Source organism: Schistocerca cancellata, chromosome 1 (genome assembly GCF_023864275.1).
Source record: "Schistocerca cancellata isolate TAMUIC-IGC-003103 chromosome 1, iqSchCanc2.1, whole genome shotgun sequence".
NCBI lineage: Eukaryota > Metazoa > Arthropoda > Insecta > Orthoptera > Acrididae > Schistocerca > Schistocerca cancellata.
The window spans coordinates 303340487-303367474 of NC_064626.1; the positions used below are offsets into that span (position 1 = coordinate 303340487).

The 26988-nt window shown below is 40.5% G+C and overlaps 1 protein-coding gene across 1 annotated transcript in view; it reads right to left on the reverse strand.

Annotated features, from left to right (window-relative positions):
* Nucleotides 1-24909, reverse strand: part of LOC126161022 (lysosomal acid glucosylceramidase-like) — a 174899-nt gene extending 149990 nt beyond the window's left edge. Inside the window, exon 1 of the mRNA XM_049916957.1 lies at nucleotides 24857-24909. Within this exon, the coding sequence (XP_049772914.1) occupies nucleotides 24857-24893 (37 nt within the window). The 5' untranslated portion in view covers nucleotides 24894-24909. The remainder of the gene's footprint in view (nucleotides 1-24856) is intronic.
* Nucleotides 24910-26988: the final 2079 nt, after the last annotated feature.

Genomic DNA, 26988 nt, shown 5'->3' on the forward strand with positions numbered 1-26988 from the left:
CTGTGAGTGGCTGAGCCCACATGAAACGCTCTTCAATCATGAGCTGTAACGCCCCTGAGTCGCTATCGATATCGATATCGATATAAACGATTGCTATTATGAATCATCAGTTGACAACTGCTTGCGATGGCGACTAACAACTTGGGACACTTGTTCATTTGTAAAAGCACGCGGTGCTGCTGAAGCAACCTCGGATGATTTAGCAATTTTAAGCACTTTACCTAGACTATCGTCGGACGTGGACAAAGGTTTTGCTGCGACCTCCGTGTCGGAAGGAAGGCGTACAGTCGCGCCGCAAATCAGTTATTCTGTATACGAAACTGTACAGTTCTGGTACATGAAGCTGCACTTGCGTGCAAGACCCTTCGAATTTTAAGTCTACTTTGCTCACGGTTGCCATTTTGTTTATGCCATTGATTAAGCTGGTGATTAGTAGCAACAAGGTGCATCTGCTGACCGTAGTAGTTGATTAAATGAGCAAAGAGACCATTAAAATACGATCCAGTAATGTCCAGTAGTGGTTGCAACTTTTAGAAAACTTCGTATGAAGGACTCCTAGAAGACCAGAGCAGTACACTTTGCTTCGTGCAAGAAATGCTGTCAGCAAAACAGAGCAGTTCAAAGCGGTATACGTAGACTTCCCAGTCCACTGAAGACTCGCCGAAGGAAGTGAACGGCCGCGGTGGAGTAGCCATGGATACCTACAATTATGATTGTTGCTGCTGAGAGATGATCTGCAGCAGAACATCCTGCTGTTCTTTATGCTGTTGCCTTTTCCTGCAGTTGCTGCTATTGCTGCTGTTTCAGTGATAGCTGTTGCTGTCAGCGTTCCAAAACCCTGGGATGCGTAACACTGGCAGTGGGTGTGAACACGTCGCCATTAACACGATAGGATAAGGATTCGTGGCCCTTTTATATCTGCTCCCAGTGCGAACGGGACATTCATAAACAAAGCCAAGTTTTCATGAGAAGAACACTGAATAAACAACAAGAACGACAGCTATTATGTCAATGTCCAGAGCAGGATCAGTACCTGCATAGAAGCTAGACGTGATTGATAACAACACGTGTGGCGTACTACACAAGACTGAGCTGCATCTGCTTGCTTAACCCATTGTTGTGAGTGGCTCAGCCCACGTCAAACGCTCTTCACTAATGAGCTGTAATGCCCCTGAGTTGCTATCGATATCGTCTATTGCCGGAGATATGTAAATAAATATTATATCACTATCAGGGTCGTTTTAAGGCCCAAGCAACACAAGCTGCCACTGGGGCGCCGGACTGAGAAGGGTGCCAGACGCATGCAAACCTAAAAAATTTAAAGAGGCAAACATCAGGAATAAATAACCTTGCTTCGGAATTTCTAAAATCTTTCAGGAAATTGGCATCCAAATGATTATTCAAGTTCGTTAAAAATGGACACATTTATGTTGTGGTAACTGGTTACTGTCAGTTTTTGACCGTCTTCGGACCCTCGTACCATGATGGTAGGCGGTGGCAGTGAACGGAGCGGGTGTTCGTAACGCCACGAAGTAAATGTGTTTGCTGTCGAGATTGTTTACGTCAATTTTTAAAGTACTTTTTACCATACCACTGTTCTTCACGAAATCTCAAAAATTACCTACTTAAGTTCGCTTGTAGAATCTATGAGTATAGGAACATACCATTACATTTTCGAAAAAATGTCATCTGCTGAATGATGAAGATTGGAATGATAGTAACGGCGAGAAGTATTGCAAATCACTTTAACAACTTATGCATCCAATCTGCTGACACGAATAATGTACAAAAGAGTGGAGAAGGAAAATGATCTATTAAGACAATGGAAAAATGTACAATACGTTCGAAATTCTCAGACAATAGGTGTGAGCTATGAGGAAAGATGTAGAATATACATAAAGTGCAGGATCCAAGAGGGAAAAATAAGAATGGGAATCCAAGAACGAAGTACTCAGATTAGGAAGGGTATAAGACATCGATGTAATCTTTTGCCCCTACTTTTCACTCTGTAAATCGAAGAAGCAACGATGAAACAAAAGATAAATAAATAAATAAATTCTAGACCACGAACCTACTACGGTGTCGTAGCAGGCGGAGAGGTGATACTCCGACGTGGCGCGTCCCAGGTGGCGGATAGGGGGGTCCTCACCGGCTTGCCGGCGGACTTGAGCTAAATAAAATAGCTCTCGCGGACCAAACACACAACATCAAGAAATCCATTAGTGTCTGTTCTGGTATCCAGCGACTAGTGGTCTGCGTCTGTTTACCTAGTTGGTGCGGCAGTGAAATATGGCTTGATCTCAACAATCAAGTCTGCAATTACCGTGATCTTGTTAAAGGTCACCACAACCAACTTCAACTTGAAGTAATCATGATGGAACAAATGGAAAGAAATCCGCTACCCCAGGCCCCAGTCAACGGACTGGACTTTCCTGGTCATCGGATTCTGGGGGACCAGGAACATCATGAGGAGAAGAGTCGGAGCTTCTCAAAACCTCTTCGCAAGCACTACCTTGGCACTCTCAATGCAAACACTCTGTTCAAACTTGGAAAACTAAAACAACTGACAGACATGCTAGATAAATTTCACATCAAAATTCTTGCCATTCAAGAGACGCGCTTCGTAGATGAAAACCATTTCGACACAGAACATTACAGGGTTTACAAAGGTAAACCTGCTGTCAGAAGAGGAACACCATTATTGTTTGGTACAGGGTTTGCAGTACACAAATCAGTCATGGATAACATCATAGACTTCAATTCAATATCAGAACGTATCTCGACACTGTCCTTCAAATCAGGTAATAAAGCATAAACAATTATCAACGCACATGCACCTACAAATGACCATAACAGAAAGAAGCCACAAGAAATTGAAGACTTCTGGGAAGACATGGAGGAAGTAACTAACATCGTACCAGTGAGACATGTGAAAATTCTAATGGGTGATTTCAATGCGCAGCTTGGTAAGGAGAGAAAATTCAGAGAAATAACAGGCCCATACTCAGCACATATTCGCACGAACAGAAATGGGGAACACCTCATAAAATATTGTCAAAACTTTAACCTCAAAATCATGTCAACACAATTTCAAAAACCAAGACGAAAACTTACAACATGGAAAGCACCCAACACAGTGTGGGGAGAATTTCAGATTGATCATGTGGCCATATCCAAGAAAAATTCGCGGGAAATTCTAAATGTCAGAACACGTAAAGGACTCTTCGAGTCTGATCATTATTTGCTACAAGTTAAGATTAGGCCAATCCCAAGACTGAAACAGACAGCGCAAAACAAAATAGTCAAACCTGATCCGGAATACTTGAAGATAAACAGGGATAAAATCGCTGAAGAAATTAATAGGCATTCAATAGACACATGGACAGATCTGGCGAAGGCAGTTCAGAAGACTATGTGCTGGGGACAACCACCTAGAAAACGCAAACATAGGTGGTGGAACGCAAATTGTGATGAAGCCATTGAGAGAAGAAAGCAAGCATGGGACAAGTTCAGTAGCTACAGAAATTCAGAAACATGGAAAGAATTTCACGAAGTTCAGAAACTAGCATCGAAGGAAATCAGAAGGGAAAAACGAGCATATGACAATAACAGACTAAAAGAAATTGAGGAAGATTTCAAAAGAAATAACACAAGAAATTTTTACAGAACTTTCAAAGAAAATATTAAGGGCTATCAACCCCCTAGCCTCTGCTTCCGAAGAACAGATGGATCCCTGGAAACAAACACAAAAGAAAACTGTAAAATTCTCAAACATTACTTTGATAAACTTCTTAATTGCAAAAAACCTACAGGAAAATTAACATTCCAAAAGAACACACCTAATGCCGATTCTGATCCACCCACAATAGAAGAGGTAGAGGAAATCATAAAACAAATGAAAAATAACAGAGCTGCCGGAGAAGATGGTATTATCGCCGAGATCTGGAAACTCCAAGATGAAAACATCACCAAAAAAATCCATAAGATTATCTCCGAAATTTGGATCACAGAGAAAGTGCCAGAGGAATGGAAATGTGCATTGATCCATCCATTACATAAAAAGGGTGATAAGTCAGATCCAAACAATTACAGAGGCATTTCGCTAGTACCAGTTACATACAAAATTTTCTCTAAGGTGCTATTAAACAGACTAGAACCACAAGCAGATCTGCAAATTGGGGAATACCAGGCAGGCTTCAGAAAAGGGAGATCATGCATCGAACAGATCTGGAACTTGAGAACACTTTTGAAAGTCAGACAGGCAAGAAACACTGTAGTTACCTTTGTGGACTTTAAAAAAGCATTTGATTCCATAGACAGACAGACACTCTTTGACGTGCTGGAAGAATATGGTATCGACAGAAAAACCAGGGCACTTATACAACAGACGCTTACAGACACTACCTCCAAGATTAAGTTCATGGGAGAAATTTCGGAACCCTTCCACATACACACAGGTGTCCGACAAGGAGACGGGCTCTCACCAATCCTGTTCAACATGGTGTTAGACAAAATTATCAAGCAGTGGGAGGAACAAGTTAAAGGAATACAGCTGGGAAGAACACGTGAAACCAAAACAATCATAAAATGTCTGGCATTTGCAGATGATATAGCCATACTCAGCAATAATACACAGGAGGCAAAGGAAGCACTGGAATGCTTGCATGAAATAGCTGCCAAAACAGGTCTGCAGGTATCTTACGAGAAGACACAATATATGGAACGACAGACCAACAATGTACACACCATGCATACTGTATATGGACCCGTAGAAAGAGTCGAAAAATTTAAGTATTTAGGGGAGTACATACAAATGGGAGGATCAAACAAGGCGGCTAACATGGAACGAACGAAGAAACTCCAGAAGGCATACAAACTCACATGGTCACATTATAATAAGAAAAGCATATCGAGGCAGGCCAAACTTAGGCACTACAAAACAGTTGTATTACCAGAAGCATTGTACGCGTCAGAAACAACCACAATTGGAGCATCAGGCATCATAGACACAGAAAAAATAGAACGCAAAATTCTCAGAAAAATATTTGGACCAATTCACAGAGATGGCATATGGATGAAGCGACCTACCAAAGAGCTGTACCAGCACACTGACAGACTAACAGACGCGATCAGAAAACGCAGATTAACTTTCTATGGGCACATACAGAGAATGGACAACAACCGACTTACAAAGAAAATTTTTGATGTAGTAAACAGCTCAAGCAAGAAAACAAATTGGTATCATGAAATAGACGAAGACTTAAGGCAGATAGGGATCAACAGGCAAGTGATAGGAGACAGGAAATACTTCAGAAACAAAGTTAGGAGTGCAAAATTTATTGTAAAGGAGAGAAAGAAGACAGGAACATTATGGACAGAGCAAAGGAAAGAGGAGCACAGCCAAAGGATGAAGAGATTTTGGGAAGAGAAGAGGAAGAAAGGAAAGAAGTGAAAATTGTGTCATCATGTGATTTTCGAGTTCAAACACTGTCCATAAGGGCAACAATGAAATGAATGAATGAATGAAATAAATTCTAGAATGGGGTTAAAAGTCAGGAAGGAAGGATATCAGTGACAAGATTCGCTGTTGACGAAGCAATCCCCAATGAATGTGAGGAGTGCAGGACCTGCTAAAAGGAATAAACAATCGAAAGAGCACGTATTATAGACTGAGAATAAACCGAGGAAAGACGCAAGTAATGGGGGTTGGGAGAAATAAGCGATAAAATAACATCGAAATTGAAACTAACAAAGTATATGAAGTGAGGGCATTCTGCTGACTTGGAATCAAGATAAAACTTGACGGAAGAAAGAAGGAGGACATAAAAAGGAGACTGACACAGGCAAAGAGTGCATTCCTGTAGTGACACATAAAGATGTAGGTAATTACGTGGACTGATAAGATAATAATTGAGAAGGCTGTCTGCTGAATCAAAGTGGAGAGTAACATTTGTAAAGCATTGATAAGAAAAAGGAAATATCATAGGACATTTATTAACCCATCAAGAAATACAGGTAAGTTACACAGTACTTGGGAGAGTTGTAGATAGTAAAAACTGTGATGCAGACAGAGAGTGGAATGTGTCCAATACATAGTAGAGGACTCAAGCTATAATTGAGGTGAAGAGCTTGTAACTGATCGTGACGGGCTATATGAACTCAGATAACTGACGATACACCCTTCCCCCTCCACAGAAAAAGGAAGTCCAACTAATGTCTGACAGTATTGGTGGGAGGAGGGTACATTGCTTGTGGGTAAGCATGTTCTCAAACCTGCCCAGCTTATTAGTCAGGCGTACCTTTATGTACATTTTATCGACCAAGGTAATAAGTTCTCTGAGGCGGGCTGCCACTAGGCATTGTCGTCTTGAAAATTAATTTTTTTCGCGCAAACACTTCATCCAATGGAACTTAACTGATGCGTACCATGCAAACATTCGACCGGTTCAACATGACGGTGTGACGCGGATATTCATCGTACATGTACATGTGCAGTGCAGCTGCAGCTGAAGCTCTTGAGTGGACATGATGGGCACTATGAAATAATTATCATCCGATTTTAAGAAAACTGTTTGGTAAAAAACTTGGTTCTTTCACGTATTACAGTAGGAGTGCCCAAGTATTGTGCTCGCGTGCCGTGCCCCGGCACGAGTGTCTTAGTGCTCAGCCAGCTGCACATTTCCCCGACCGCCTGAGTGTGAGGAGGAGGAACTGCGGAAAACTGCAAACACGCCATATTTAAATGGAAATGTAGCCGCAGTGCATACAACTTGGTTTTATATTTCACATTTCTCAACGACACACAACAAAAAATAAAACTATTTTCAATATTGCTTAATAATTTTTGGTGTGTTGCAGACGTAATATAATTTTTATATCTTACAAGTTGTCGGCACAGTGACAGATGCAGACAATTTCACTGATTTTCACGTTCGGGTTGTCTCGTAATTATGATTTATTAGGTTCATTGTCGAAAAAAGTTCTTTCTCATACGTATATTGGTCAAAATATTGTAGCACTTCCGCAACCTCATACTAGTCATTCCCTTTCCTGTTCCACTCGCAGCGAGGGAAAAATGACTATCTATATTACACCGTATGTCATAATTTCTCGTATTTTACCTTCGTTGTCCTTACGCGCAATGTATGTTGGCGGCAGCAGAATTATTCGGCAGTCAGCTTCAAATGGCGGTTCTCTAAATTTTCTCAGTAGTTTTCTTCGAAAAGAATGTCACCTTTCCTCCAGGGATTATCATTTGAGGTCCAGAAGCATCTCCGTAACTCTTACGTGTTTTTCGAAACTACCAGTAACAAACCTAGCAGCCCGCCTCTGAACTGCTTCGATGTCCTTCAGCCGTGCGGAGTGGCCGAGCGGTCTTGGGCGCCGTGTGACGGACTGCACGGCCGCTCCCGCCGGAGGTTCGAGTCCTCCCTCGGGAATAGGTGTGTGGTGTTCTTAGCATAAGTTAGTTTAAAGGTTTTCAGAAATTACTGCAACCAGTCGCCTTTTATGTAGATGTATTTTATTTAACCATGACCGGTTTCGAGCTGCCTAGCAACTCATCATCAGATGGTATATACATTTAGTGCTTTTTTGTACCCATTGTGTGGGTGGTTGAGTATCTGTGGCTAAACAGAAACGAGAACAAATAATCGCTACATGTGGTACAGTAACACGAAATATTTACAGAATAATTTATGTTTAACGTATAAGAGCAAATAATCACTACATGTGGTACAGTTACATGAAATATTTACAGTTTAATTTACGTTTTGAGGTGTTACTTACAGATAAATCTTTCTGCAGGTATATATATCTCTTTTAGGACGTATTTTTGAAACCATTGTGTCTTGTTTTTCACAATTACACAAGTTAAAACTTTCACTAGATGTATATTACTTTTATGAGGCACTGTTGGAAACATATATCTTGTTTTTCGTAAACATCGCTGAACACACTTAGCCACAGATACGAATACAGGATTTACACATTATAAACAAGCCAAAGATTGCAATATAACTACAGTATCAAAGATTTCAAGTTGACCAGAGGCATTATTAGTCATCGCACACACTGACAAGAGATTTGTCTTTATTACATAGAAAATAAATGTAAATTAGCTTAAACTATTAAAATATTTATTTATAAATTAACTGTGCAATTTTAACAGGTATATAAAACTAATTTTTTTTTTTTACATAATATTTCAGTTACATTTAAGATTATTGGTATTGAGAGTATTATGACAGCTAATTTCTTGCTCCTTCCATTGGCTGATCTTGGCATATGATGTCAGGGATGAGAGGTTGATGGTTAACTTGAAATAATAAGTAATGCTGGTACTTGAAAGGGTGTGGAAAAGGAGTTAGCGGTGGGGGGGGGGGTGTATAGGAAAAAGAAGAGGGGGGGCATATTGTTTCTGAATGACTGTTTAGTTTTTTAAGTTCAAAGAATCCTTAAAATTCTGAAAGAAGGAGTTATTCGCCAATTCTGTCTGCTCATTTAAAATGGTATGTGGGGAATTATGTTTGTGGGTGAAAATCTCTAATTGTTCGAGAAGATCCATCTTGAATCCCTTGTCTACAGTGTGTAGGATTTGAAGGTTAGTTTTAATGTCTGTTATGGAATGTTTATTATATGCTAGATGGGTAGCAAAAGTGGATCTATTTAAGTTGTTTAGGCGAAGTGCATCAGTGTGCTCTTTGTATCGGATCTCAAAATTTCTACCTGTTTGCCCTATGTAGTAGCAGGAGCAGCTGTCACATCTTAATTTATATATACCAGATTTTTGGTAGGGTGTGCTGGCTATTTTGGTGTTGTGGACTATTTTGTTCTGTATTTTGTTGTTAGTGTGAAAACTTATTTTGACATTATGTGGTTTGAATAGCTTAGCAAGTTTGTATGAGATATTGCCGAGAAACGGCATACAAACGAATTTGGTTTCTTCTGCTACTGAGGTCTGGCTTGCTGGTTTTGCTTTGTTAGATATAATGTTTTTATCTAATTTTTCAATTATGCTTGGGTCATAAGCATTGTTTGATGCTATTGTTTTTAATATATTGATTTCATTAATTTTTGCAGTAGGATCAGCTTGAATCTTGTTGATACGGTTAAGTGCTGATTTGAAAAAAGCTAGTTTATGCTGATTTGGGTGGCATGATGTATTGTTTATTATGACATCTGAAGTGGTGGGTTTCCTATATATCTGAAATTTATGTTTGTTGTTGTGATGTGTTATGTTTAGGTCAAGAAAATAGATACCTTTTTGGGTTTGGTGTTCTACTGTGAACTGTATTTTGGGGTGAACATTATTAAGTTTACCAGCTAAGGCCTCAATTTCAGTGGCTGTCCCATCATATAACAACAGGGTGTCATCAACATATCGTTTATAATAAATGATTTTGTCTGTTTCTATTGGGTTTGCTTTAAAGAATTTAATTTCAAGATCATTAATGTAGATGTCAGCAAGAAGGCCAGCTAGACTACTGCCCATTGCTAGACCATCATGTTGAATATATATTTTGTTGTTGAAGGTGAAGTAATTGTGGGACAGCACTAATTCAAGTAAATCCATCAGCTCACAGATTTCCATGTCACTTAACTTTTTATGTTGTAATAAGTTATTTTTTATTATCCGAAGTGTGTCTATTATAGGTATGTTTGTGTACAGGTTGACAATATCAAGGGATGCAAAGTTAGCTGCATTGGGAATGGAAATTTCTCTGATACTGTCAATCAAATCATAGGTGTTTTTTATGGAATAATTGGTTGGGAATGTATAATATTTCTTGAGTATTTCATGCAGTTTTTTAGTCACTTTGTACCCTGGGCTATTTATGGAATTCACAATCGGGCGTATCGGGTGTCCATCTTTATGAATTTTAGGTTGTGATCTAAGCTTTGGTGCTGTAGGGTTCATTATAACACATTGTTTGGCTTCAATGGATGTCAGCAGAAAGTTACAATTTTTTAACATGTCTTTTATTTTAGCTTGGTATTTGGGAGTGGGGTCAGATTTCAACTCGTACATTATCACGGCTGTGCTGCCTTTGTCAGATTTAACAACAAGGGCACTACTGTTTGTTAGCTTTTTGTTAATTTGTTTCAGTGTTGCAGATTCATCTTGTTTATTACTATGGAGCCTTTGTACATCTATGGTTTTCTTTATTATTTTGTTTGCATCATGGGCTAGAGCATTTTGATCATTCTGATCTAGTTTTGATGCTATACATGCTATTTTGGTGTTAGTTATTAGGTCTTTACATTAAGAAAACCCTAGAATTTTTCAAGAATAACAACATAACTGAGTTGAAATCTGACCCCACTCCCAAATACCAAGCTAAAATAAAAGACATGTTAAAAAATTGTAACTTTCTGCTGACATCCATTGAAGCCAAACAATGTGTTATAATGAACCCTACAGCACCAAAGCTTAGATCACAACCTAAAATTCATAAAGATGGACACCCGATACGCCCGATTGTGAATTCCATAAATAGCCCAGGGTACAAAGTGACTAAAAAACTGCATGAAATACTCAAGAAATATTATACATTCCCAACCAATTATTCCATAAAAAACACCTATGATTTGATTGACAGTATCAGAGAAATTTCCATTCCCAATGCAGCTAACTTTGCATCCCTTGATATTGTCAACCTGTACACAAACATACCTATAATAGACACACTTCGGATAATAAAAAATAACTTATTACAACATAAAAAGTTAAGTGACATGGAAATCTGTGAGCTGATGGATTTACTTGAATTAGTGCTGTCCCACAATTACTTCACCTTCAACAACAAAATATATATTCAACATGATGGTCTAGCAATGGGCAGTAGTCTAGCTGGCCTTCTTGCTGACATCTACATTAATGATCTTGAAATTAAATTCTTTAAAGCAAACCCAATAGAAACAGACAAAATCATTTATTATAAACGATATGTTGATGACACCCTGTTGTTATATGATGGGACAGCCACTGAAATTGAGGCCTTAGCTGGTAAACTTAATAATGTTCACCCCAAAATACAGTTCACAGTAGAACACCAAACCCAAAAAGGTATCTATTTTCTTGACCTAAACATAACACATCACAACAACAAACATAAATTTCAGATATATAGGAAACCCACCACTTCAGATGTCATAATAAACAATACATCATGCCACCCAAATCAGCATAAACTAGCTTTTTTCAAATCAGCACTTAACCGTATCAACAAGATTCAAGCTGATCCTACTGCAAAAATTAATGAAATCAATATATTAAAAACAATAGCATCAAACAATGCTTATGACCCAAGCATAATTGAAAAATTAGATAAAAACATTATATCTAACAAAGCAAAACCAGCAAGCCAGACCTCAGTAGCAGAAGAAACCAAATTCGTTTGTATGCCGTTTCTCGGCAATATCTCATACAAACTTGCTAAGCTATTCAAACCACATAATGTCAAAATAAGTTTTCACACTAACAACAAAATACAGAACAAAATAGTCCACAACACCAAAATAGCCAGCACACCCTACCAAAAATCTGGTATATATAAATTAAGATGTGACAGCTGCTCCTGCTACTACATAGGGCAAACAGGTAGAAATTTTGAGATCCGATACAAAGAGCACACTGATGCACTTCGCCTAAACAACTTAAATAGATCCACTTTTGCTACCCATCTAGCATATAATAAACATTCCATAACAGACATTAAAACTAACCTTCAAATCCTACACACTGTAGACAAGGGATTCAAGATGGATCTTCTCGAACAATTAGAGATTTTCACCCACAAACATAATTCCCCACATACCATTTTAAATGAGCAGACAGAATTGGCGAATAACTCCTTCTTTCAGAATTTTAAGGATTCTTTGAACTTAAAAAACTAAACAGTCATTCAGAAACAATATGCCCCCCCCTCTTCTTTTTCCTATACACCCCCCCCCCCCCCACCGCTAACTCCTTTTCCACACCCTTTCAAGTACCAGCATTACTTATTATTTCAAGTTAACCATCAACCTCTCATCCCTGACATCATATGCCAAGATCAGCCAATGGAAGGAGCAAGAAATTAGCTGTCATAATACTCTCAATACCAATAATCTTAAATGTAACTGAAATATTATGTAAAAAAAAAATTAGTTTTATATACCTGTTAAAATTGCACAGTTAATTTATAAATAAATATTTTAATAGTTTAAGCTAATTTACATTTATTTTCTATGTAATAAAGACAAATCTCTTGTCAGTGTGTGCGATGACTAATAATGCCTCTGGTCAACTTGAAATCTTTGATACTGTAGTTATATTGCAATCTTTGGCTTGTTTATAATGTGTAAATCCTGTATTCGTATCTGTGGCTAAGTGTGTTCAGCGATGTTTACGAAAAACAAGATATATGTTTCCAACAGTGCCTCATAAAAGTAATATACATCTAGTGAAAGTTTTAACTTGTGTAATTGTGAAAAACAAGACACAATGGTTTCAAAAATACGTCCTAAAAGAGATATATATACCTGCAGAAAGATTTATCTGTAAGTAACACCTCAAAACGTAAATTAAACTGTAAATATTTCATGTAACTGTACCACATGTAGTGATTATTTGCTCTTATACGTTAAACATAAATTATTCTGTAAATATTTCGTGTGACTGTACCACATGTAGCGATTATTTGTTCTCGTTTCTGTTTAGCCACAGATACTCAACCACCCACACAATGGGTACAAAAAAAGCACTAAATGTATATACCATCTGATGATGAGTTGCTAGGCAGCTCGAAACCGGTCATGGTTAAATAAAATACATCTACATAAAAGGCGACTGGTTGCAGTAATTTCTGAAAACCTTTTCACACCACAGTCGCAGTGTTCCACATCCACAATGGATAAAAGTCTTAAGTTAGTTTAAGTAGTGTGTAAGACCAGAGACCGATGACCTCGGCAGTTTGGTCCCTTAGAAATTCACACACATTTGAACATTTTTGATGTCCTTCAGTCCGATCTGGTACGCATCCCAAACAGTCACGCAGTATTCAAGAATAGGTGGCACCAGCGTTCTATATGCGGTCTCTTTCGTAGATGAACAACGCTTTCCTAAAATTCTCCCAATAAACCGAAGTCGACCATTCACCTTCCCTTCCATAGTCCTCACATACTCGTTCCATTTCATATCGCTTTGAAACATTATGACCATATATTTAAATGACAAGCAGTACCCTACTATCGCAGTATCCTAATATAACAGGTTTGTTTTTGGTTCTGAGCACTATCGGACTTAACTTCTAAGGTCATCAGTCCCCTAGAACTTAGAACTACTTAAACCTAACTAACCTAAGGACATCACACACATCCATGCCCGAGGCAGGATTCGAACCTGCGACCGTAGCGGTCGCGCGGTTCCTGACTGTAGCGCCTAGAACCGCGCGGCCACCCCGGCCGGCTCAGGTTTGTTTTTCCTCTTCATCCACATTAACTTACATTTGCCCACATTTATAGCTAGCTGCCATTGATCACACCAACTACAAATTTTGTCTAAGTCATCTTGTATCTTCCTGCCACTCATCTGACAGACAAACGCATGTTGCTGCCCACCCTGTCCGCCAAATCGTTTATGTGTATATAGAACAACAGCTGTCCCATCGCACTTCCCTGGGGCATTCCTGACGGTAGCTTTTTTTCTGATCAACACTCGCCGTCGAGGACAACCTACCAGCTTCTACTACTTAATAAGTCTTCGAGCCACTCACGTATCTGTGAGCTGGTTCCATATGCTCGAAACTTCGTTAAGAGCCTGCAATGGGGCACCGTCTCATCCGGAAATCTATCCGGAAATCTAAAGATCGAATCTGCCTGTTACCCTTCATGTGCAATGAGAAAAGGGCAAGCTGAGTTTCACGCGAGCGATGCTTTCTAAAACCGTGCAGATTTGCGGACATAAGCTTCTCGGTCTGAAGAAAATCTGCTACATTCGAACTGAAAATATTTTGAAGGATGCAGCAAATCGAAGTCAGGGATACTGGTTTGTAATTTTGCGGTCCATTCTTTTACACAGCAGTCATCTGCGTTTTTTTCAGTCGTGTGGGACTTTGTGCTGGTCGAAAGATTCGCGATAAATGCAGGCTATATAAGGAGCCAGTGCCGTAGAGCACTCTTCGTAAAACCGAAATGGGATTCCATCCACACCTGCTGACTTATTTGCTTTCAAATCATTCAGTTGTTTCTCTACGCCTGGCGTACTTGTTGTTTTGTCTTCCATATGGGAGTCTGTCCGATGGTCAAATGACGGCATGTTGGTACGATTCTCGCGTATGAACGATTTCTTGAGTGCGAAATTTAAAACTTAAGCTTTCGTTTTGCTATCTTAAACTGCCACACCAGACTGGTCAACAAGGGGCTGAATGGAAGCCGTAGACCCGCTTAGTGATTTTGCATAGCACCAGAATTTTCCCAGGTTCTCTGCCATATCTTTTGCCAAGGAATGACGGTTGTAGCTGTTGTATGCTTCGCACTTTGATCTTTCCACACACGAACGAATCTCTAATAGCCTTTAATTGTCGTCATTTGTGATTTCTCTTTTGAAACGAGAGTTCAACAGTCTCTTCTTCCCTAGCATCTTTCGAAATTTGCTATTAAACCGTGGTGGGTCTTTCCCATCCTTCACCCATTTACTAGGCACATAACCCTCCAGACCACGATTTACACTCTGCTTGAACTTTGCCCATAATCCCTCCACACCCATCTTACTGGTAAAAAGTGACGCCATTTCACTCTCTGAGTGAGATGCTAACAACTGCTTATGTGCGCTATCTAGCAGAAACCCTCTCCTAGCCTTCTTCACTGATTTATTAACTTTCGTAACAATAGTTGATACAACGATACTATTATCGCTGATTCATGTTTCTATACTGACACTGTCGATACGATCCGGCCTATTTGTAGCTACAAGGTCTAAGGTATTTCCATTGTGTGTTAGGCTGCCGAGCTAGCTGCTCAAGGCAGTTTTCAGAAAACATGTTCAAAAGTATTTCGCATGACTGTCTGTCTGAACTCCATGCAATGAAGCCAAAGATCCTACTCTATAATACGTAGGGTAAAGTCGCTTCCAACTAATATTGTATGATCTGGGTATTTACGCGCTATTCAGATGGTTCAAATGGCTCTGAGCACTATGGGACTTAACTGCTGAGGTCATCAGTCCCCTAGAACTTAGAACTACTTAAACCTAACTAACCTAAAGACATCACACACATCCATGCCCGAGGCAGGATTCGAACCTGCGGCCGTAGCGGTCGCGCGGTTCCAGACTGTAGCGCCTAGAACAGCTCGGCCACTCCGGTAGGCTTACGCGCTATTGACAGCAGACTTTCTTTGAATGACTCTAGAACTGTCACAGCAGAATCCGGTGGCCGGTAAAAACGTCGACAGTTAACTTGACTCCACTTACACCTGTTATACGCGACCAGATAACTTCAATGTTGCACTCCTCTTCGACCTGAATAGAGACAATACTTTGTCAACTGCAATGAACACGCCCCCTCCTATGGTCTCTAATCTGTCTTTTCGATATATATTCCACAACTCGATAAATATCTCAGAGCTTTCCACTTAGGGTTTAAGCCAGCTCTCGGTCCCAAGAATAACCTTAGCGCGAGATATTTTCTGGGGGATAGTACATTCGTCAACTTTGTTACGAACACTTCGACAGTTTACTAATAAAATTTTGACGCGGCGTAACTTCCCTTGCTGCGCTTCGACTGGCGAATGATCATCAGAGCACCTCAAACTACCTTCTAGCCTAAATATCCCTCATGTACTCTCTACAAGTACTCTGCTAGCCGAGTAGCTTCTTCCTTCGTGTAGTGCACCCCCGACATCTCAAGGGGACTCCTCCAAATCCCCATTCGATAACGCAGTTCTGGAAATCTGCAGCCAAGACCGTCACAGACACGACATCTGCACGTGCACAGGAGCGCTTTCAACTGAAACGGCAAACGGTCTCGAAACAAGATGTTACATTGGCAATATCCTAAAAACGTTTAGAAAACTACCCTTGTAATTCTTTCAAGGTCACGATGAATTCTTCAAACCTTACGATTTCTTTAACATCAGTGAGCTTAGGAAAATCGGCTTTGTTTGTCTTAATTTGTCCCTTCTACAATGCGATTATCTTTTTAAATGCATCCCCGTCAAATCATAAACACGCTATTTCTCGCCTTGCAATATCTGACTGTAGGAAATGAGCTGTCAAATCCATTTAAAGTGCAAAGTCTCCAGTCCATTCTGAATGTTCTAATTTTCGTTCCTGGACCCATTTTTCTATCATAAATTTACATAGAAAAATCATTCCAGGCATGCCCATTGACTTAACCAACGTACTTCGCAGTTATACACTTTTTGATCAAAATTATCCGGACACCTGGCTTAAAAATGACTTACAAGTTCGTGGCGCCCTCCATGGTAATGCTGGAATTCAGTATGGTGTTGGCCCACCCTTAGCCTTGATGACAGATTTCATTCTCGCAAGCATACATTCAATCAGGTGCTGGAAGGTTTCTTGGGGAATGGCAGCCCATTCTTCACGAAGTGCTGCACAAGGAGAGGTTTCGACGTCGGTCGGTGAGGCCTGGCGTAAAGTCGGCGTTCCAAAACATCCCAAAGGTGCTGTATAGGATTTAGGTCAGGACTCTGTGCGGGCCAATCCATTACAGGTATGTTACTGTCGTGTAATCACTCCGCCACAGGCCGTGCATTATGAACAGGTGCTCGATTGTGATGAAAAAATGGCTCTGAGCACTATGGGACTTAACATCTGTGGTCATCAATCCCCTAGAACTTAGAACTACTTAAACCTAACTAACCTAAGGACATCACACACATACATGCCCGAGGCAGGATTCGAACCTGCGACCGTAGCGGTCACGCGGTTCCAGACTGAAGCGCCTAGAACCGCACGGCCACACCAGCCGGTAGATTGTGATGAAAAATGCAATCGCCATCCCCGAATTGCTCTTCACCAGTAGGAAGTAAGAAGGTGCTTAAAATATGAATGTAGGCCTATGCTGTGATAGTGCCACGCAAAACAACAAGGGGTGCAAGCCCCCTCCATGAAAAACACGACCACACCATAACAGCATCGCTTCCGAATTTTACTGTTGCCACTACACACGGTGGCAGATGACATTCACTGGGCATTCGCCATACCCACACCCTGCCATTGGATCGCCACATTGTGTACTGAGATTCGTCACCCCACACAACGTTTTTCCGATGTTAGATCGTCCAATGTTTACGCTCCTTACACCAAGCGAGGCGTCGTTTGGCGTTTACCGGCGTGCTGTATGGCTTATGAGCAGCCGCTCGACCATGAAATCCAGGTTTTCTCACCTCCCGCCTAACTGTCATAGTACTTGCAGTGGATCCTGATAGAATCTGGAATTCCTGTGTGATGGTCTGGATAGATGTCTGCTATTACACATTACGACCCTCTTCAACTGTCGGCGGTCCCTGTCAGTCAACAGACGAGGTCGGCCTGTACGCTTTTGCGCTGTACGTGTCTCTTCACGTTTCCACTTCAATATCACATAGGAAACAGTTGATCTAGGGATGTTTAGGGGTGCGGAAATCTCGCGTACAAACGTATGGCACAAGTGACACCCAGTCACCTGACCACGTTCGAAGTCCGTGAGTTCCGCGGAGCTCCCCATTCTGCGCTCTCACGATTTCTAATGACTACTGAGGTCGCTGATATGGAGTACCTGACAGTAGGTGGCAGGAAAATTCACCTAATATGAAAAACGTATGTTTTTGGGGGTGTCCGGATACTTTTGATCACATAGTGTATATAAAGTCGTCATTTTCTTAGTTTAGTTCTTTCAATTGCTTCTGCATGGTACTGTAGTTGGTGAATAGCAAATTTACAGTAATTGTCGAATATGTGACTACATAATAGATATTGAGAATTCACATCCTTCTGTCACTCCCATTCAGTTTTAAAGGCTTGTGACGACAGATCGCTAGACTTTTTGGAGTCAGCAGAACAAGCTCTTCTGAGCAAAACAACTGAGCGGAACGGGAACTGATATAATGGGACGTATCCTGTCTCATGCACTTCACAGTGGTTTGAAGGGGATATGTTCCTGAATAGCCACTGATCGCAATTTTACACAATGTAACTTGAAACACTAACCGCAATCCGCCTCCACTTCGAGCGAAAATATCAAACCAATTGACAGCGTCCTTCGCTCATGTAAGACAATTTATTCAACTGCTAGCGACTGACATTTTCAAGTGGTCGCCTAGCCGCGTAACGTTCGCAACAATTCGCTCACGTATGACGTCGCCTGTGCAAATGCGGCAAAAAGGAAAATATGAAGTAAACAGTTCAGTGGAATTAATGTAATGATCAATTATGAACGAAACTCATCGTAAGATTAGTGGCACAAATGCTCATGGTTAAAAATCTTGCGTGCTTAATGAGAAATGTTACTTTCCGGAAACAGCATTTATTTTAAGATTCAGTAAATTTCATAGGAAATATTCCAGAATAATATTGTAAGACAATCACGATTGTTAGTTTAGATTTGTTGTCTGATAACATCGACGTTAACTGCAAGCATCTCTTCTTAAACACTAACTGCAACCAACGACATTATATTTTATATTATATTTCAATGCAAAAATGCAGTCAACGACGTCAAAGATCAAATCAGAGACATGTGATTCGCAATAGGCAAACGGATACCCACTCTTAACTTTCTCTTGTTCTCCAGTAGATAACTTCTTCGCCTGTAACTAAATCAATTTCGACGGACTTCTTTAAATCTGCGACCGCTAAACGAACATTTTAAGTACTCGCATATAGAGGGAGAGGGAGAGCAGTTTTACAACCAGCAGCCGTTAGACACTGAAGCTGACGCAGCTGACTTACTCTGAGTAGTAGGAGATTCAGAATTTGAAGAGGAGTTAGGCAAGGAGAGTCCAGAATATTGAAATTATTCTCAACAGCCGCATGGGAAATTTTCAGATCCCTAAACTTGGAAAGCGTTGTGTGTGCCATGGCATTTCTATATCGCTCATATTGTGGCATATAAACTCCGACAAACGACGGAAGAATTTAATTACAGTGCATTACTTATAGCCAAGAGATGTCAGTATGTGATTTCAGCTGATGTGTTCTGCCTGTGCATTTAGGTTCTACATTTTGTCCTGAAAAAGTTAAATTAAGAGAATTTTTGATGAACACAAGAAGTTCAATTACTTAATTTCACAGGGGCAAAGAGTAAAGATGTTAGCACACGAGCTGCAATTGACAGAGTTCTATTAAGTGCCAACGAAGAAACAGGTGGATGACAGTGATATATCCTAAGTTCAAGGGCGCTGATGACCTCGATGTTGAGCGCCCATAAGCCCCAACACACCACCTAAGTTCAAACCACCGAGAAAAGCTCTCCAGTAGTATCATAGAAGCGAGACTGATGTGTGTAACAACCGGTAACAGAGTAAGGATTTCAAAATTTGGCAACTTGTCCATGGCCAGAAATTAACAAGTCTGCTTGAGTCGAATGAATGCTGTTGCACCGGGAAGTACAGTAACTGAAATGCTATTTCATCTGTCTAATATTCCACTCACATAATCACTAAGTACAGTAATATAGAAAACAACTGGAAAAAATTGAGAAGGTACCAGGCAAATATTTGTTTGGAATTAGAATAATTAAACAAGCAATTCCGACCATGGGGTTAGTAATTGAAATAAGAATAATGAAAAATGAGAACACCTCACAGCAGTAGTATCGGGATTGTTCAACCGCTGTGACAGTGCTGCAGCTCAGCTCAATATTCCAGAAGAAGGAGCGATAATTTCGTGAATAACGTCTTATAAAGTTTGAAGATACAGTTTTCAGTGACAAGCTTCTGAGGTGTGGGGTTGATCTGTTATTCTGTTATTCTGCGCAACGGATTAATCTGAGATGTACCCTTTACCCTGTGGCTCCTGCAAGATGCAATTTACACCCCCACACTACTACAGAAGTCAGACAGACGCTCTTAATGTTCTAAAAAGAAATGCCTGAAAAACTTTCAGCAATAAATATCTTCTGGAGTCGTCCACTGTAAGGAAATGACACAAAAATTCACGAAATTTCTTACGTAACTAGTGGGATACTTGGGTACTGGAGTAGTGCTAGTTAATGTAAGAAAAACATGAAACTAACGAAAGTTATTATTTATTTTGCAAAAATTATGAAAAAATCACAATGGCACTTTTAGTTAGAAATTAAACAAGTTATATCCTGGCTCTTTTCGGAATGTGAAGTTACCTCTCAAGGATAGGATTCGCTAATGAAATTTCTATACAAAGTTTAAGATGGTTGTTGATTTGGCAGAATGGCTGAGAGGCGCGCCTGCTCAACTTGAATAATTATCCTTTAGAATGTTGCTAGGTACGGTCGAGGCTGTCGCATGTGAAATGCAGTGAAGTGTACTGTTGTGGAGGAAATATGGGGCTCGCAAGAGCTGTTGCACACAATACCGTAAGCTGCGATGACTGCTGTCTGCGCCGCTCGCTGCTTGCAAATAAGATAACTCTCGTTCTATCTGGATTGACCTATAGAGTAGCACTTCAATTCGCTCTCGACAGAGGGGCTCTCCCAGTGAAGTACAGAGGAGTGACTTGTTCCTCGCTCCAAGAGCGACAACAGAACAGCACCTCTCACGCCAGATGTGAAGGGGTATATCTTTCGGTCTCATCCATTATTCCTTCAGCTCAAGACGTCAGAAATATCGTCTGCCAATCAGCATTGCTCTTCTAAAACGGGAGAATGACGTTTCGTTTAAGGCGACCAATCCGGAAACCTGTAGCATTGGCGTTTGGCGTTTGCTGTCTCTCTGTGAAAATCTCTGAAACTGGGTGCTATGTGTAAAGAATGCGTAGGCTGGCCGCTCCCACACAATGTAGCGGAATTTGCTTTTAAGCCGAACATGGGGTTGTTCCCCCCTTTCACTCGGGCCCACGCTGTCCGCTACACGGGTGGTCACCGGCCGACATAGGCTGGGTCGTCCTCTGAAGGGACCGGCGTCCCGTTGTGCAGTTTCTCTCCCGAACTAAAAGCTTCTGTGACGTAGTGTCTGGAATATATGTGCGTATGCCAGCCTCGAGTATTTCAACCACGGTGCGCTTACTTGTTAATTGCATATCGTTTACATGAATTCATACAACATTGATTTTATCTTATCGAGTTTGGGTTTGAATGAAGTGTCTTGATGTGCGGAATATGATTGTGAGAGCGGAATATGTAAGCATGAAGCGTCTTGATGAGCGGAATATGATTGTGAGGGCGGAATATGTAAGCAATGAAGGTCAGGAGACCAAGACGTCTTACAAGCTCTGACTTCTAAAACTGGCCTAAGACTTCGTAGAGGAAACTTTTGATTGGTTAGATACTTGCAGAACCGTATACGTACTTTTTCCTTTCTGTATATTAAAACGAAACACGGAGAACTCTTAATGTTACTCATCAGAAGACACATGATCGTTTCTGAAGCATGCTGCAGACGAGTAGGGAGCTCTGCTATTTGATAAAGCTGTAGATATAATTATAATAAAGGATTCAAGTGGTGTCATCTGCCGTATTTAGCTTCATAATGTGATCATACTTCACAAACGATAATCCGTTATTCAAATCTAGAGATAATGCAAGTTTAAAATATGTTAACATTAAGGTAACAGCAGCGCTCTTGCCCAGGAAGCTAATACTGCAATTCAGTTAGGTTCGCCTAGTTCTGAAGCCGAATGTCAAGCCATGAAATAGATCTCAGTGCAAAGTATTAAATTTACATAATAAGAAGTAACTTTCTGCGCTATTTGGCTGAATTTAGAGCATCTCGTCTGCTCCTCCTGTGAAAAGAAACTCGTATCGTATATCAAACAACTGCATATTGAAAAGAGAGATGGTCTGTCTCTGATATTCTGGAGATTCTTCACATTTGTTTACACACTTTTAGAGCAGCGATATATCGTCCATCCTTTGTGCGTTCTTCACAGGAGGGGATACTAGCACGAAACGTTTGATAAACGTCATTAAGATAATAGTTATCGGTTATCTTAAGTGCTATCGGTTATTGCTAGCACTTTACTGATAATGGAACGAAGTGTAATACCAAGTATAAATGAATGAAACAGAAAAAATCAGGAGGCGTTAGTCAAACTGGAGAATGAAACTAAACAGAGTGAAGGTTAATGTTTTTAGTCAAATTGAAAGACCTGGATTTATACAGCAATAAGAAGTCGCGCATATGAAGTCACATGGGAATTCTTGAAAGTATACAGAATCGACATGAACTCATTTGGTTCGATCAAAGCCTCAAGTTAGCTGCTCTCCTTGTGCCAGTGCCATATTTTAGTTTCCAGCTGTGGATTTTGAGGTGTCTTCCGAATAAACGCATTCATTTATTGCGACCACATCATCAACTGCAAAAGTACTATCGCACAACGTATTAACGTCCACACAAATGCAAACAATGGCTGTGCCATCGTTCTCACGACGAATATTCCACTTTGCAGATGAGTAAGAAGACTCTACAGCCATCAAACACTTCGGAGACTGATTATCACAACGAAGATGTACGCCGCCGTCTAATTGCGACTCTTCTAGCAACGCTGTCTTGTTTATGGGAACTTTGAGACTGCGTAGCCTCAACTACCAGCCGAGTCACATGGCTGGTGAACCATATATTCAGCTGTCAATCCAAATATTGTGTTAACAGAATAATGGGTGCTAACAACAATCGTTTGAAGCTCTTTTTCTTCCTCGCTCTCGCTTTTTAGGATTTTATCGGAACATTCTTGATTTCTTTATAAGCTTCTGGTAGTTCGATAGTGATTATTAAATCATATTGTACAAAGTAACTGGCACATCTCGGAAGGATTCTCTGGATATTCATATGACGTGCAGATACTCACTCAGCCGATCGAAAAAAATGTCAAATAGTTTCGAATTATTTCATGTTCAACATTACGTCTAAGGTCTAACTGACGTTATTTACTATTTGGAAAGGTACTGAAATCTCTTAACGGAAAACAGCAACACCTCATATCGAGTCTGATGTTCTATCAATGGACGAAGTGCACTGCAATTGGTCGGAACTGAAGAGCGGTCCAATAAACTAAGTTATTTCTTTTTGCAGGTAGTTGTCAATCATTACTGATCGAAAGATTAGTAAGCGAACTAACGTTGCGGTATGACTACATCATCATAAAGTAATGCTACAAATAATGAATTGGATGTAGGTACATGCACGGGGAACGGACTGAATTAGGGCGAACAAATATAATTATTCAACTTATAACTGAATGAAAACCAATACCAACCACAATAGAACAAGTTAACATTTCCGCTTTGTAAGCACCACTTAATATGCTATTAGAAGACGAGAAAATTTAGTTAGTGCATATAAACAGTAATTCTTAGCAGTATCGAGAAGATCGCCCATTTAACACAGCTTATGGACTGTATTTAAGGAGATTTCCAGCACCACGTTTCGCATTACCCAACTATCTTAAAGACTTTCCTACAATCAACTACTGCCGTGGACCGTAGTCTTAGAGAAGTGGAAAACTCATTATGAAGCAAATCCTTGGTCTTGAAAGATATGTTGTGCCCCATATTCTTTCTGTGTGCATGTCAGATCCCCGTAACAGATGGCAAACCCTCGTGGCGTACAACACAGCTGAGAACACCTCCTGGTAACCCTAAGTTTTCACTCTGTCACTTGACATTTGGACCGTACAGCGTTAGCTGACGGACAGAGATTTGAATCCCAGTCCACGGAGGTTTACTTCAATAAAGTAGTGCGCTAAAATTCAGAGCGCGTCAGAAGAATTCTTAGGGATAAGGAAGTTTGCTATATCTATTCGAACATTGATCTTGACAACCTCAACCGTTTTTGTCAAATCTGTTCTAATTCATCTAACCTGTAATCTAAGATAGGAATACTGCCAAATCCGCTATGTTAGCAGCGGGTCGTCTAGGCGCACATTTAAATGATTCTCATGTTGTACCTAAACGTGAGAATCAACATGTCCACATCGTTTTATAGTTAACCTAAACACTTAAAGGCAAATAGTAGATCAACATTTCCGTCAATTGTAATTCATCATCACTTCAAACTCAAGAATAATCGGGTTACAAGCGACGAGCAATCCGTAAAAAATGATAATTCTTCAATTATACGTGACTAGTTTTAGGAAATAATGTCACTTTATTGGTGGCAACTGAAGAAAACAGCGTGTTATTGAAGAATTACCCTAACTGAATTTAGCGATATACTTCGAGTCTAAGTGTTGCGTGATACTGTCTACTCTTTAAGATTGATGATACTTGCATGTAACAATAACTAGGATAGAAATTACTTTCATTTAAACGACTAAACGCTACAGATTTGCTCAGTTGGGATCGATTGTTTATCGTACACTTCTTTCTCAGTGTTTAAAGATCTGGAATGAATGAGTAACCAAATACTAATAATGTAAAAGAAAGGAGAGGAGCATTGACCACACAATGACAAAAATATTTTAAACTTCAGTTGTAAATCTATAATAATCACTCCAACAGAGGATAGAACTACAGACATGAAAATACGTATAAAATAAAACAGATTTTAGACGAAAACGGGACAGAGACTTGAACAGGGTAGACAGAAATGGGGGCCAGCGTCACATCATTCGAAATGCTCGAGACTCGATAAAACACTAAATACCGGTTCACGTTATTAAAAACGTTTGTTGAAAATCCTTATTAAATCATTAATTTCAAATCTTTGAATAACTGCGACAAAATCAGACACTCACCCAAAAGCACTAAGATTAACGCCGAAGCTGCAATCATCGTGCCTGATCTCCCGTTGAGCAACGACTAGTCTTCAGTGTAGCAGATCTGGTTCATTTTATCCACTAATGTAGAAATTATCTTCGCGATTATCGAAGAAGGTGACTTTCCATTTCACGAAATGCTTGAGAACATGATTCACTTCGGTCAACGGGCATTCGAGTAATATCTCGAAACATTTCCCACTTTCTCAACAACTGGTAACTAACACACTGGCCGCGATCACATTACTTGGCGGCAGTGATGTATGTATTCGAAAAATCCAGTCAGGCTTTGCTGGGTAGCATAACTGTAAACATGCTTGAAATTGTTGATTCAGAGACCTCCTTATGCTTACGTGCGCAAAAGGTCTGAGAGGCGACTTCAGTTCAGCCTTATCATTGCTTCTTTCGATATTGCGGTCATGACACCATGTCGCATGTCGGCTTATAGAAACAGATTAACGATTCCGCTACTCTGCTACTTCCCTCAGACTGACCAGTTTGTGTTATCTTTTCTTCTTCTGTACAATTTTGTCACTCAGTTGAAAGCAATGTGGTGACCGTCTCAAACTGTGTCTTAAAGTACTGTTCCAATGAAGGATGCTCAGCCGGCCGGGGTGGCCGAGCGGTTCTAGGCGCTACAGTCTGGAACCGCGCGACCGCTACGGTCGCAGGTTCGAATCCTGCCTCGGGCATGTATGTGTGTGACGTCCTTAGGTTAGTTAGGTTTAAGTAGTTCTAAATTCTAGGGGACTGATGACCTTAGACGTTAAGTCCCATAGTGATCAGAGCCACTTGAACCATTTTTTGAAGGATGCTCGCGGTGCACTCTCATACTGGCGACAACAATGATGCATCATCCATCACGTGACTAAACTCTTACGAAATACATAAACAAGTATAAGCTCGGGCTTATTTTTTTATATTTATGTTGACAACAACATGACCAAAGCAGTAGTCAGTAGGTAAGATGAAATCACACGTAAGAAAATAGTTGCTTTTAGGGGCATCTGGATCACTGCTGAAAACAATACACTAAAAGCAAACACACAAACAAACAAACACTCCCAAACCGGTCACCGTATTATCCTCAGCTCTTAGGTGTCAACGGATGAGGATACCGAGAGACATGTGGTCAGCAAACCGCTCTTTGGCCGTTGTCAGGTTTCGCGACCGGAGCCGCTACTTCTCAATAAAGTAGCTTCTCAATTGGCCTCATAAGGGCTGGGTGCACCTAGCTTGTCAACATCACTCGGTAGACCCGGATGGTGATCCACCCAAGTTCTAACCAAGCCCGTTACCACTTAACTTCGATGATCAGACGGGAAATTGTGTTATCACTGCGGCAAGACCGTTGGACGAAAATAATACACTGCCGGAGAAAAAAATTGCAACATCGAGAAGGACTTTATTCAGTGGCACCAGGGTATATGTGCATGCTGAAGGATTAGAGTGTTACTGATTCCTTTGTCACCGTCTTCGGCGATCAGCTATCTCAGGAGGTCTGAGTAGGCACCATCTGTTTTGACCCCGCCGTCAGTAACTGGTGCTGAGCTTAGAGGTGACCAGTGCTTGCAACATACACCACTGGCCATTAAAATTGCTACACCAAGAAGAAATGTGGATGATAAACGGGTATTGATTGGACAGATATACTATACTAGAACTGACATGTGATTACATTTTCACGCAATTTGGGTCCATAGATCCTCAGAAATCAGTACCCAGAACAACCATCTCAGGCCGTAATAACGGCCTTGATACGCCTGGGCATTGAGTCAAACAGAGTTTGGATGGCGTGTACAGGTACAGCTGCCCATGCAGCTTCAACACGACACCACAATTCATCAAGGGTAGTGACTGGCGTATTGTGACGAGCCAGTTGCTCCGCCACCATTGACCAGACTTTTTAAATTGGTGAGAGATCTGGAGAATGTGCTGGCCAGGGCAACAGTCGAACATTTTCTGTATCCAGAAAGGCTCGTACAGGACCTGAAACATGCGGTCGTGCATTATCCTGATGAAATGTAGGGTTTCTCAGGGATCGAATGAAGGGTAGAGCCACGAGTCGTAACACATCTGAAATGTAACGTCCACTGTTCAAAGTGCCGTCA